The sequence below is a fragment of the Trachurus trachurus genome (assembly GCF_905171665.1).
Source record: "Trachurus trachurus genome assembly, chromosome: 4".
Lineage (NCBI taxonomy): Eukaryota > Metazoa > Chordata > Actinopteri > Carangiformes > Carangidae > Trachurus > Trachurus trachurus.
Window position 1 is genome coordinate 23,055,684 of NC_139898.1, and position 14,544 is coordinate 23,070,227.

Sequence of the window (14,544 nt, forward strand, 5' to 3'; positions counted from 1 at the left end):
CAGCAACCAGATAATGTCACAGTTTTTCTCCAGCCTCTGTGAGGAGTTAAAAGGATGTTTATCATAATATTTGAACCAATAAATCAAGTGTATCATCAGTTTGTCAGGTGTCTGCAGCTGCTACTGTCCTGGACCGGGACGGCACCTGAATCTTCCTCCCTGGCTGTGCTGTCCTTCTCTATTGTCAAATGCAGCTTCTCTAATCTGCATCGAAACAATAGCAGCTATTGTTTACGTGCAACTATACAGTAATTCCAACCAAATTCAGTGGGAACAATGCCTCCTATAGCCAGCGCTGACCTATATAAACGGTTATTTCTCTTGCTTAGACAAAGAGCAGAGCCTCCTCCCAGTGCACATTATCCCCATTAATGTTGGTATATAATTGACTTGCAGTGACAACGGCTCATTGCATACATTAACATTATGCAAACTCTATTAGCTGTGTAATGTTGCATGAATTCACCAAAGTGCCCGTGTAGTCGTCCTCGTCCTCCTGCGAGGCTCTGCCCACCGTCCCCACAGCGAGCCTATGTAGTTTGCCTTCAAAGAGAACAGGACGGCTAATTGGACAGCTAGCGGTTAGCAAATCTTCTGCTTCATTTGCACCAATAGCCTCATTACAATACGAGAGCATCGGTGACCTCGAGGTCCCTAAAAAAACAATCACATTTAGGAAATTGGACGTGTTTTTGTTCTATTTATAGCTCTTTGCACCATCATTGTGTGCACAGAGGGAGAGACCGGGTCCCAAAGTGCCATGAAGTCAGCAAGGTTTTCCCTCAAAGAGATTAACAGAATGAAATGATAATGATACCCAATTAATTTTAATGATGTGTACAGATGTTTTAGCCTTGAGGCTTTGATCCGTGTGCTAAGAATGGTTTCCATTTTTTCCCCCCTATCACGCATATATTTTAACATATTGCATGTGAGGAGGACGCATTTAGCAGGACTGCCACGTTTCCTTTTATAAGGAAAAAACTCATGAAAGCTGATTAACTCAAGTGTATTTCTTTTCTTCTGAAGTATCCCATCCAAAAATAACATATATAGGTAGCATATTTATGCACATGCTGTAAAATATGAAGAACAAAGGCAACATCGCTGCCGAAGTGGCTGATGTAATCAGAGGAATCTCAGTGGTACTTGTATTAAAAATTAAAGCCAGTGGCTCATTAAAATGAAATAGAAATGAAGTAAAACAATACAGGAAGTCATGTAGTATCATGGGTTTTGACATTTATGTTCAGCAGTTGCAGGTAACCACGTTCTTACAACTTCGATTTAGGGCGAAAGGTATATATATTCTCTAATATCTAAAATGATATTGGCATAGTTAACTTTAAAAGGTTCAATACCCTCCCTGCCACAGTGGCCTTGGCACCATCTATGCGCTGTTGGCCAGAAAGTTTTCTGTTGCAGACACCACCCTGATAAACTGGAGATAAATTTAAGTTGGGGGGGCTTACAGCGTTGAAATATTAATTTCAACGATGTCCCAGTTGTTCAGGATTATTCACAAACTGGCAGTAAACAGTTTTCGCTGTTTAAAGTTTATGCAGAACAACAAATATCTCAAAACATTTGTAAATAAAAGCACTAGTGTGGCTGAACAGCTTAGATGAAAATCTAAAATAAGCGGAAACTAACCTCATCAGTGTGTTTTAATGACGGATGCAGTTGGACAATGTTCAGATTCACGTCCCCTGAGGCGTCTTTCTGCATAGAGAAACTGTCTCACCTCAACATGTGCATGCAAACCCTTGACCTCAGTCCCACTGGTTGTGAAGGAGCTGAAGGACAAATGATGAGGTCTGACTGAAAGTGAGGAATTCACCTCCTGTTGAAAGTGACACAAGTGGTCAGGAAACGACTGATCATACAACATTCAAACAAATTAGGTTCAATGGATGATTTATTGTTTTTTTTATTGTCTGAGTAGTATCGATCTACAATATGTAAAATCTGCTTCACTGTCTGTGCTCTTACAAATAAAACCATGTCACACTGTAAACAACCGAGTAAACCGTTCTTTTTTGGGCCCGTTTGTAAAACAGAGACATGTTTTGCATATTTGTGGAGACAGTGTGTTGTTGTGTTGTGTCTGTGGCTTGCTATGTATAAAACAAAGGTAAAAATGTGCTTTATACAGAAAATGTTACTGAAATAAGTTCAGAAGGGACACCAGGCTATTTTTATAGAAAGGAGATTACTACTGCATCACTGCCAGCAGGTGCTCATGGGACAATAACAAGCACAGAGTAATGGAGGACAACACTAATGAATACCACAAAGCCTTGTGTTTGTTTTTCTCTTTGGTTCGTCCAAAGGTTTGAAATAAGGATAAAATGAAAACTTGGTGGTATTTTTTGCCACACAGATGTCTTTTGATGGTACTCCAGTACCAGAATATACAGTAAGCAAGCTGCTAAATAAACATTTTGTAAATATAGCTACCTGCCTAACTATTATAGGATATGTCTTACAGATTACATTTCCAACATGCAGTAATTTCTAATATGTTAAATCTTCTGCTCTGAGATTCTGCTGCCACATAAATATGTCTCCATGTCTAGTGTTTTTTTTTCTTTAGGGTTACAGATTCAGTTAGAATTGGTTACAGATTCAGTTAGAATTGTTTTAATGACGTGGTCGGACTCTGAAAACATCAAATTCATTGACTGCACTTACTTTCTGTAAATTGTGCCGTTGCTACATAGGCTACTGTAGTTAACATTAGCATTAACAGCTGTTTAACCAGGATTAAACTTCATTCCTTTTACTCGCCAACAATCATCTCCAGAGGTGTAAAACAACAGTTTGTTAAGCCTTTTCTCTGCTGAACGGAGGTTTCATAACCTCTTGTCTTGTAAAAGCAAAAATGCTGCTCCCAGAGAGAAAACGAGTCGGCTTGTTCATTCAAAACTAAACACACGGATGCCACCCCTCTTCTTTTACACACTAACACAGTGGGGGGTTTTTCAAAGTGTATTTTCATGTGCATTACTGTAAGATATATAACATGTCATATTCAAATCATATTGACCATGCTCATCTTATTGTCATCAAGTCATGAACTGGTGTCGACCTGACGTTCTGCGGCCTTAGTATGGAAAGTTTTGGGAATTCCTGCACTAACTCATCATTAACATGTTTCTTTGTTATGTTTTTAAAGGGAGCAGCCGATCTTCAGCGCCAGAGCTCATGTTTTCCAGATCGACCCGGCCACCAAACGCAACTGGCTGCCGGCGAGCAAACACGCCGTCACCGTGTCCTTCTTCTACGATGCGAGCCGCAGTGTCTACCGCATCATCAGTGTGGGTGGGACTAAGGTGAGAGCTGAATGCACATGAATGCACACAAACATGTGCATACTGCTCCATATGCTCACTCACATCATACACACACATGCACACACACACATGCATAGAGAAGTGTGTATATATAGCCATGCGAGTGGTCTATTGGACAGGGAACAGGGAAAGGTCACAAAAGGCTGTGGTTGGTGACAAAGATGGAGGAATGTGAGCTTTTCATTGGTTGGAGCACGGTCTGCAGAGCGTTGTTTAAGTGTGGCAGCACTTTGCTCACTGGGTGACACACAACATGCTCCATATATCTTTTAGCAGGTGACATTTTCAGGTCAAGACGCACAAAGCCGGAAATTCTGCTGAGATTCTTTTTAGAGCAGAAATATCAATTATCATTTGTAGACCCACATTTTTCACATTTGTGTATCAAGCAAGCTTTAAATTTCCTCATCAAGCTGTTTCTTTTGTTTTTTGCATAGACTGAAGGAGTATTACCTCTGCAGTACTGTACTGTACATACTGTATCTTGTTGAACTCAGCTGTATTTTTCCATATGGTATTTTGTATTATATTATTGTTTGGGCCCTTCAGTTGAGTAGTATCATGTTCTCCTGAGTTCACATTTGATGTAACCTCCCCTGTGCATCCTATCCTGAACCTCCTGAGATAAATGGAGATGGATCAGTTTTGCTGTGTTTGCGTTGGACCGTGCAGGTTGTCAGCAGAATATTTCTAACACATCCACATCGGTGATGCTGCATCCACATCCACAGCAGCACCGAAGCATCTGGGAGTCGCAGGCAACTAACGAGATATCTTCTTAGCGCCAAAACGAAACTCTCTTCTCTTTGTTGTTATCAGCCAAGTGCGCCAACGTATTGTACTGAGATTAGAGGCTTTTGGAAAAGACACTGAGGAAATCTATATTTGGCAATAAATCCTCCTTATCAGACTGATGATCTGTTTCTGAACAGATCACCGCACACCACAACAAGCTTTTTCACTTAGCGCTCTCTCTGTGTCTGTGGTGGGGTCTTTAGCCCTTATCTGCACGCAGCACATTTGCCTGTAGATCTCCATGATGACTATTTACCCACGACAACACAAGCTCCAGACTCTGACGACTGCATAATTCGCATGGCGCTGTTACAATCAGGTCCTCACTGAAGCGCCCAGTATTTAGCATTGCTAATGAGCATTAATTAAAAAAAATTAAAAAAAATTAAAAAGGCTTCACCATCAGCCTGTTTGCTGTAGCAAGTGCTGCACAGTGAGGAGTTATTAGCCTATTGATAACCTGATGAAAATCAACATATTCTGGTCAAGTACTTGTGTAAGAAAAATAACAATGCTCTGTAATGAATGTGGCATTCAAAGGCGACTGGAGTTATTAATGTTGTTCCTCACTGGCTTTGTATATTGTGAATTACTTGTCCTTGAAAATTACCTTCTTTTAAAAACAGGACTGTTTTTTATAGTGTGAAGTAGTGCAGCACAGCAGCTGGTTATGACAGAGTCAGAGGCAGAACACCTTCATCACAGCTGCTGCAGCTTTGTAGGTGTTTAACTTGAGAACCTAAAGAGGAAATATGGTTGAAGGAAACAAATTAATAAAAGGCAAAAATAAGAATGTAAGCTATTAATTATGCATGTTTTGTAGTGAATATATAATATACAGTACATCATGTTTAACATCCCTCTCTATTGTGGCTCCATCTTTATTAATACCACTTACTATAATACTAGTATCACTTATGAAAACAATGTCCCACTTTCACACCAAGGTCATGGATTTAATTATTGATTAATTTGACTATTAATCACTTCTGTTATTCTCTACGGTGTCAGGCCATCATCAACAGCACCATCACCCCCAACATGACCTTCACCAAAACCTCCCAGAAGTTCGGCCAGTGGGCGGACAGCCGGGCCAACACCGTGTACGGCCTGGGCTTCTCCACCGAGCAGCAGCTACAGCAGGTAAACATCACCCACAATCCATATTACATATATATATATATATATATATATATATATATATATATATATATATATATATATATATAACAGCAGAATTTGTTTAATTAACTTGATAACTTGACGTATAAACAAATATTTAGATGGGTCAGAAGTCACAATACCGACATAGTGAACTAAACTTCCTGATTCTCCTCTGTAGTGAACTGAATGAAGATCTGGACAAGTGTGTGTTTACTGCAGTGTTGAGTTTTCTGGTTTTCTTGGCTCTCAGAGTGTGACCTCTGTCTCCTCTCTCCCTTGGCCTGCAGTTTGCAGAGCAGTTTAAAGAGGTGAAGGAGGCAGCTCGTCTGGCCAGAGAGAAATCCCAGGAGAGGTTTGAACTGGCCAACCCCGCGCTCAACATCGCAGCTCCACAGGTAAATGCACTGCTGTGCTTTTTATAAAGCTTTCATGTGTGTACCCAAGCATGACTTCACACTTATTGTGGTTGGATTCCCCAGGTGGAAAATGAAAACTCTGTATACTTGAATGTATAAAGTTTTTTTTCTAAAATAACTAATCTGACAAAAACATTAGAGGTCGATCAGTCAGGCTCTGTAAATGCCAGGAGCTAATCAGACAAAATAAGTGAGTAATAAGGAAACATTCGCAGAGTAATATATATTTTTTAATGCTAATTTATTAGTAGTTTTGTAGCATAACAAGAAGTCACCTCATGAAAACTTTTTCATTTGCTGGTCTGGAAGTCAGAGAAGTTGAGTTGAGTTGAATTGGGAACTATTTTCTCCCAGAGGGGAGACAAAAATACAAAAAGACTGTCCCCAAAGGGACCTGTGGATTATCCTGAGTAACTGGGACATTGTGTCTGAACAGACAAATTGTTGATTTTTTTTTTCTTATTTCTTAGTTTTAAACGCCACTGGTACTTTATTACAAAACTTATCTGAAAAGTTTTCAGTGCAAGTATCAGACCTGAAAAGTTATTTTACACACAAAAAAGACGAAACTCCCAGATTGTCTGGATTTGATCTTTGATACGAGTGGACAACAGGTTTGTGTTGAATTTAGGTGAAACTGTGACATGATAAAGTTTAAATATAACGTAATATGACAGTGAACTCAGTGACTGTGTTTCTATTTTAAACGTATACAGAACCATGAGGAATTAGATGGATCCCCATCTGACTGCTCCATTATTTCTCCCATTGGTTAACTCCATTAAAAGATTTCATGCATGACAAATGGAGAATGAGAGAGACGCCGGCGTTGAAGGTGTTTGGAGGGGCAATAATGGCCAGGACTGAGACAAAGAAGAATGAGGGATGGGGAGATGGGAGGGAGGAGGATGGGAGGAGGAGCTGATTCATCTATAATTGAGGGGAATCTGGCTGCTGCTGCCGAGAGGACAATGGCCAGCTTTTATTCTGCCAGCGTCTGTGATTTCTTGGTGGACCTGAAAACTCTGAGGTGCAGTTGGAGGAGTGAAGCGCAGAGAACTGCAGTAGAAACTTTTTTTAGTACTTCACCTGTTTTTCTCTCTCACACAGAAAAAAAGTGTGCACAGTAACGACATCACAAGTAGAGTAGGTACAAAGCAACAACAGAGCGATATTCACCGGGGCGACTCTGACATTTACAGCATCGACCACGACAACACAACCACTACTAACACACCAGGATGTGACTGTGATTCAATTATACAAACATCATGAAGGACACAACGTCACCACACAGCTGCTCTGCCAGTCGTGTTTATCAGTTCGTTCTTCCCAAGTAGTTTTTCAGCTTAGTTGTCATGGAGACATAGATTTAAAACAGAGTAAAGTGCTTGTTAATGTTTTTTTTTTTTTTTCTCTGCGTGTGCATAAGTCTTAACAAAGAGCCACTCAGCAGGTCTGAGAGACTGCAGAGTCACGCCGTCACCCTCGACCTCCTCTGTGAGACCGGCCGATAAGAGACCATCGTTTGTCTTGTCTGTTTATTTCGCGCTGGCGAGAGAAAACATCGGTTGGCGCCACAAAAAAACAAGCATCATTACCATGAAGGTCAACAGCGCAAGAAGCCCAGAGCAGAAATTGAACAATATTTTTTCAGTCTGGCTGACATTTAACAATAAAACTTTTTTTTTTTTTATTAAATATGTTTTTTTCGCAACGCCACAGGGCTTGTATCGGTTTTCTCAGAGTATTGATGCTGAAGCTGAGCGAGAGCTGAGAGTGGAAGGTCAAAGGTCAGATTGATCAGTACTTTTCCCATAACCATATTCCATCGTTAGTATTGTGTGTCTTTTTGCACTTATAGCTCAAAATAAGTGAAATCCTGTTGTTCGGTTTTGTATTGCATTAGTGTATTTGACATTGATCAATGACTCTGTTTTTGGCTGTCGCTGTAGTGGACTAACGCTTACTTTGCAATCTGTCCTGACGGGACAGTGATACATTAAGACAGGAAATGATCAGAGAAGGGAGATCAGTATTACACACACAAAAAACAACCTTCAACATCACTGTCAAAAACTGTGTATTTTAAGCAAGCAGACACTTTTATATAAAAAAAAAATCATAATTGTAACAAAGTGCTTTATAATAGAGCGAATGCAAAAAGAAAACCATCAAGAAAAGGCATAAAGGACAAAAAGAAAAGAAGTAGAACATGTGTCAAACAGAAGAACGGATTGAAAGCAGATGATCCTGTTTCGCACACGTCGCTGTGCTGATGTTGTGACTCTAGTTTTACATGTGCAAAATGAATTTCATGCCCCTGCATGTCGCACACCGGTGGCAGAAGAACTTACTTACTTTACTAGAGTCCATAGTTGCTGAATAACAGTTATTATCAGCAGCAGAATGAACGTATTTATTAAATTATGACATGTAAATGGTCAGTTAATGTTTATGTTGTTGTTTGTGGAGAGGCAGCTAGGTAACACCTTATAATAAGTATACACTATTAAGCCTTACGCATTAATAAATACTGAATTCTTCATTTATAACGCATGAATACTCATTAGTATGTAGTTTGTGAATACAGTTAGTGCTTATCAATGATGAGTAAAACATGTTTAACTGTTTATAAACTACATACTAATGAGTATTCATGTGTTATAAATGATGAATTCAGTATTTAATGCTTAACTAATGCTTAATAGTGTGTACTTATTATAAAGTGTTACCTGGCAGCTATTTTAAACAAATGACCATAATTTAAGTTTGAGTTGATATGAAGTTTTAAAACCTTAATATTCGATGTAATTAGTAAGTAAAGCTGTGAAATTCATGTAGTTCAGTAAAAAGTACAGTAGAAGAGGAGTATTAAGTTACCTAATGTGCTTAGTTGGAGGTCAGAGGTCAGGGGTCAGTGACAGGGCAGCAGGCAGAGGTGTTGCATCCTGTCGGCGTGGCAACCAGAGAGCTTGATGAGCGTTCAGCGCGTGAAGAAAAGAAATAAAAGTCAGACAAGGTCAGATGCTGCCGTGCAGCCTGTACCCATTTCTCTATAAGACGGCAGGCATTGATTTTGTGTCGCGCAGTAAACACAGAGGTGTTGTCGAGCGGTTGTTGTGGTTATTATCACATCTTCCCACTTCTGACTCGCCCCTGCACGCTGTAAAACACCTCGCTGCCGAGTAGCTCAACCCATGTAATGTTAGAAATATAACCCAATCAAAGCTGTTATGGCGGGTGAGTACATGATGGTGCTTTGCGGATGAAGTATTGATGAGGTCCAAAGTGGCTGTAATGCCTGTTAAGGGCTCTATGTGGTTTTTATATACCAAAGTGTGTGGTGTGTGTGGGTTTGTGTGTGTGTGTTTTAAATCTTTCTACAAACTCTCAGAAATATTGATGATAAAAACAAAAACAGGGAAGATTTAGAGTTTTAAATATGGAGCTGTTCATCAAAATAATGTTCCTTCATGATGTGAAAAACCGTCCTTATATCATGATAAACTAACAAACAGAGTAAATGCTGATGCACAGTGCTGCTGGAGAGAAGCTGCAGCATCGTGTCCTGCTCTTATTTCCTCCCTCAGCCAGTGGATCAGCGGAGTTTGCGTCACCTCCAGCTGGTCAGTAACGGCCCTGGTCGGTAACCAATGCACAGTGTTGCAGAGCTGTATCTATGCAGCCTCGGGCTTTACAGAGCACATATTCTAAGTGTGATATGTTGGCTGGCAGCAGGGGATCTTCATGCAGTAAAGCCTCGGCTTTCAGGCATATTTGCAGAGCTCAGAGATAAGATGGAGGAGGAGATGGTGGAGTCGGTGAGATAGAAATGAGGAATGATAAACAGACAGCAACACAGACAACATTGTGAAATTGACAAGTGCAAAGATAATAAAGTGATTTGTGGAAAAATAAAAGCATAGCAATAATGGTGCCCTCTGGTGAACACATAACCCTTTTAGGATTAGTGCCTTTTCATATTGTAAAACACACACAAGCCCTGTAACATGGTTTAAACAATTATTCTCAAGATTAAAGAGGATAAATAGTCATGAACATGTTAAAGTATTAGGAAAGATAAAGAGGATACACCTACAGGGCCATAACAGTTGTGTTTTTCTTGTTTCTTCTGCCTCTGCTCAAATTATTTATTTATATGCACCAGCAAGGACAGTAGGCGAGTATGTGAGTGGTGAAGCCCTCCCCCATGAAACTGCCAAAAGAATATTTTCTAAAACATCTTGTGTTTGTGGATCTGAAATAAAAAATTCAGTTGTAATTCCTTCCAATAAAATGTGATCACAGACATTAGGGTGACTCGCGCAGACAGGGAGAGGGATCAGAAAACTCTGCAGCCACAGTCTGTTACAGGGAGATAAGAACAGATACACGGCAGAGAAATTACTTCTTACAAACAAAATTTTAAAAAAATGAACACAGCCATTATAATTGAAATCTCCACCACATCCTGCTGAAGTGACCAACACAGGCTGGTTGGCAGGTTAAAGGAAAGATTCAGCTAATTTAAATAATTTAAGTTGAGAAATTAACAACACAAATATCACCTTCAGTGTGTTTATTGTCACATTAACCATTAAAGCCCCGGTACAGACTTTTCATTTAGTGTTGATTTTGGCGGCCCCTGTGGACGAAAGCGGCGGAATGAAGTCTGCATTTCCCACTGTCATGAAGACGTTTGTCTGGCCGGTGCGTGTAGATTTGTTTTGGAAACGTCGGAAAGAAGACGGGACTTGCTTCTTTTTTTTCTTTTTCTTTTTTAGCAGCGTAATGTATCTATTCGTGTCGTTTCGTCAGTGGTCCGACCCGACCATGCCTTCCAGAGGTATAGAATTAGACTACTTAGAAATAGCGCATCTTCACACTGGTGGGCTCATTTGCTGTTGTAGGTAACAGAGACACATCAGCAGAAACCAGAGACCTTTGTGTATCCAGTTAAAAGCTTCGTACAGGGGCTTTAAAGAAGGAGAAGGAGAGGGTAAAAGCTGGGGAGATCCTCACTAAATGCTGTGTTTGAGAGCATCTGAAAAAAAAAAAAAAGTGAGCAACTGACAAGACGAGTTAAAATAGTTTTCTTAAAGTGATGGATAAAAGGTTGACAAGTGCAGCTGACTCCTACTGATGTAAATTGCAGAAGGACAAATTTTAAATGACGTCCCGTCCTGTTTAAAATCAACGCTCTGGGAACATGGTGTGTGTGGTGTAAATGAAGAGGCATTTGAGCTTATCTGACCGGGTGGTGGCATCTGTCACAGTAAGTGAAGTAAAAGGTCAGGAACCACGGGGCTACACAGTGAGGGTGAATAAAGGCCTTAAAAAAAAAAAAAAAAAACGTCTTGTTAAAAAACCGTCAGCTGAACGTCAGTGTGAGCGCAGCGGGATTCAGGCGCTGTTTTCCTCCTCTGACAGGTAACAGCTGTCACTTGTTTGTGTCTGCTGATTGGAGCTGTTTCCCCTCCACATCTCCTCCCCTATATGGTGTCTATCTATGCAGAGGCAGAGGAATGCCACTCATCAATATTTTAAACTACATACTTGGCATTAAAACCACCCTGTGTGTGTGTGTAGTGGGGAATACAGGAAGCCTAAGCATGTGCCTCTGATGCATGGACACATGAATAAATAAAGCAGGTTTGTGGTCTCAATGAAACAGGAGCGTCGAAACAGGAGCTTTATAAAGCTAAGGAAAAGCAAATGGACTGAAGCCGGGATAAATAAGTAAACAGTGTAGATGTGCTGAAGAAGAACAGTGCAGTGCAGTGACATCATCATGAAAGCTCTTAGGCAGGCAGTTTAGTATTCAAAGTATCTGGGATCCCATTGATTACAATAAATTACACGACACCCGAGAAGTTTGTTAAAATGGATGTTTTTTTTTCTTGCATTTTAATTATACTTTACTTTGTTGGTGATGAAATAAAAGAACAAATTTGTTCCATCTCCATCTCTGTGACTAAGTGCTCACAGTGTCCCGGGGATCACCTGTCACTCAGACAGTGTGGGCGGGACTCACGGGCTTGTTTAGCATTCAGTTGTTGCAGTTGCTGCTCCAGCTGATTACCCTTCTCTTTTCTGAGCCAAAACAAATGAGAGACATAAAATCCATTAGTTCTTGTTCAGAAACAAAGAAAACTTTAAAGCTCTTATGGCCTGGAAAGAGAATAGATGTAGAAGAAATAATAATAGTGCTAGTAATAATAGTGCAAATATTGGTTTTAGTTGTCTAATAATTCTTTTTCTTCCCTCTTTCTCCTCAATCTCCCCCTACCTTCTCCGTCTGCCTGATGCATCATGGGACACATTTCCTCCCTCAGCTCTCCCAGGTGCGTTGAAAACACACACACACACACACCCTTCAACCCACAATCAAAAAGCAATACAAAGACAAGCGTCTTCTGTTGTCTCAGGGACTGCGGTGTTCATAGACTCAGCGTTGCATGGACTATCATACTCAATAATTCATCTGGAGTCTGATCAAAGTTGACTTCAGAACAAATTTAGCTTCAGAAAGCAGCTTGTGTTTGCTGCGGAAGAGGGAAAAAAAGCTTTGTTAAACAGCAGAAGCTACAACACAACATCTAATTTAATCTGCAGAAGTTACAGCACCATGCAGCTTAATTCACCAGCGATTCCTCAAAAGTGAGAAAGTTCAGAGATCACTCACTTCACTGACTGATTGTGAAATATCCAGAGAGAAGCCGACACACAGACATTTCCTTTTAAAAGTGAGAAATCCCTGCAGGTTCTTTTGAACTCGGGCTAATTATTATTACTTGGTCTTGGCAGGTTTGTCCTCTAATGTCTCTGCCTTGTTTCTACTCAGCCTGTTAGCGAACAACAACAGAAAAAATAACTGCTGTAAATTTGTAATCCCATTTATGATTTAAACATGATCCACAGTATGAATTATTCAGGGATACGCGCAGCCGATCCGTTGGCTTTGGGGGCCGGACTGACTGGAGTTGCCTCAGCTTTGATTTCTTCCCTGCTCTCGGGTTCCTTCCTCTGGACACGACGCTCATCCACACTGTGGAGTTAACTCTTGTGTTTTATTTAAATATCCATCTATATGGACGTACAGAGAGCTGCGGAGCTACAGATGATAAACCGTTGTCCTCGAGGGGGAATATACCCAAGCTAGATCGAATTAATAATACAAGCTCTTTCTACAGTAAGTGCAGGGTTGTAAAGCTTCACCGAGGCACTTGGTTGTTGACAGGTTCAGGTTGCTACGCTGAAACACAGAGGGCAACCAGGGGAGGATGACTGGGTGGGTGGGTGAAAGACTGAACGCATACAATACCACAAACTGGGGAAAATATTTCACAAAACAGTGCTTGGACCCATTTCTGGGCAGCAGGGAAGAAAAATATCAAAGCAGATTGGTTAGTCTGGACTGTGCCAGGCTGGAATCAAGCCATCTGCTATTCAAAGTCTCCTTTTTGACAGGAAGATGAATGATTTTGCTTGTACTGTATCACCACCATTCAGTTTTTTTGTAACCTTTAATTCTGTCGGACATTGTCAATGAGGTAGAAGGAAAACGAAAGCAAAGACTTTTATGTTGCAGATGTAATAGTTTTTTTTCCCCACAAAAAATATGAATTTATATGAATGTTCGACTTGGTATCTCCTGGTAGCCACATTTGTTCACAAATAACTTTATGTTTACATGCAATAAATAAACAAGGAGCAAGGTGAAGACATTTGTTGTTATCAGATATAACTATTTTGTTTGTAGCCCTATACCCAAACTTTTCAGACTAAATGAATGAATTATTAATGCTAAACAACACTGTGTGTTAGTATCGATGATATCACAAAGCAAACAGTCTGTTATCCAAACAAAGAGCCAGTCAGGTTGATCATTCATCAATTATCTAGTTCGCATCAAAACCAGAAAGAAATTGACACACATGTCTTTGCATATCACTGTGAATGTATCATCCCTCAGTTGGTGTGTTGTTAAAATTGAGTTGTTTGGCAGATACTTTGGTTCAAAGCCGTGACAACAAAATATAGTCAGAGTTATAGGATATAATGAAAAGCAACACAACCTAACACAAACATCAAAAAGGCACAAATGTGGATCAGACTTAATCCTATCAACTTTGACTGAACTGAGACGAGATTATCTTTAGATAACAAGTCTGTTACAATGCAGCTACAATATACAAGATCTGAGATAGAAGATGGAAGAAAGGATGAAGCGCAACTTCAATTATGATGTTCTTTCTTTCTTTCTTTCTTTCTTTCTTTCTTTCTTTCTTTCTTTCTTTCTTTCTTTCTTTCTTTCTTTCTTTCTTTCTTTCTTTCTTTCTTTCTTTCTTTCTTTCTTTTTGTTTGTATATCATGTAATATCTCACACAAATTCCACATTGACCTTCAGAAAGAGGAACTTGACTTCAGTCATTTCCTGTTGAATCAGTCCGGTCAGATCTCTAAGACTATGTGAAGAGAAAGCAGCTGGGCTCCACACATAGCTGCTCACTTTGCATGGAGCCTGTTTACAGGAGCCCAGATGGGACATATCGAGCGCTGACAGGTGGAGTTGTGTCCCGTATCTGTTTTGTTCTGATGACAGGTCTGAATATAGAGACACTAACGGGCCTGTCAACAGCTCAAGTCTGACTGGACCCCTGAGCCAAGATCTAATTAAAGGTGCTTAATCCTGGATCAAAAAGTGTAACATCACATCCGCAATCAGTTATCTTTGTGATGTTGGTGTTAGAAGAAAATAGATAGATTAGGCGTGCCGTGCTCACACCAAAGGTCTCCAGAGACGCTCA

At 40.2% G+C, this 14,544-nt stretch overlaps 1 protein-coding gene across 1 annotated transcript in view; it reads left to right on the top strand.

The window, feature by feature from the left end:
- The window catches only part of LOC310984305 (homer protein homolog 3-like), a 46,365-nt gene that overhangs the window by 14,734 nt on the left and 17,087 nt on the right, over positions 1-14,544 (top strand). Inside the window, exons 2-4 of the mRNA XM_083969487.1 lie at positions 3,179-3,335; positions 5,163-5,294; positions 5,603-5,710. Coding sequence (XP_083825613.1) covers positions 3,179-3,335; positions 5,163-5,294; positions 5,603-5,710 — 397 coding nt within the window. The remainder of the gene's footprint in view (positions 1-3,178; positions 3,336-5,162; positions 5,295-5,602; positions 5,711-14,544) is intronic.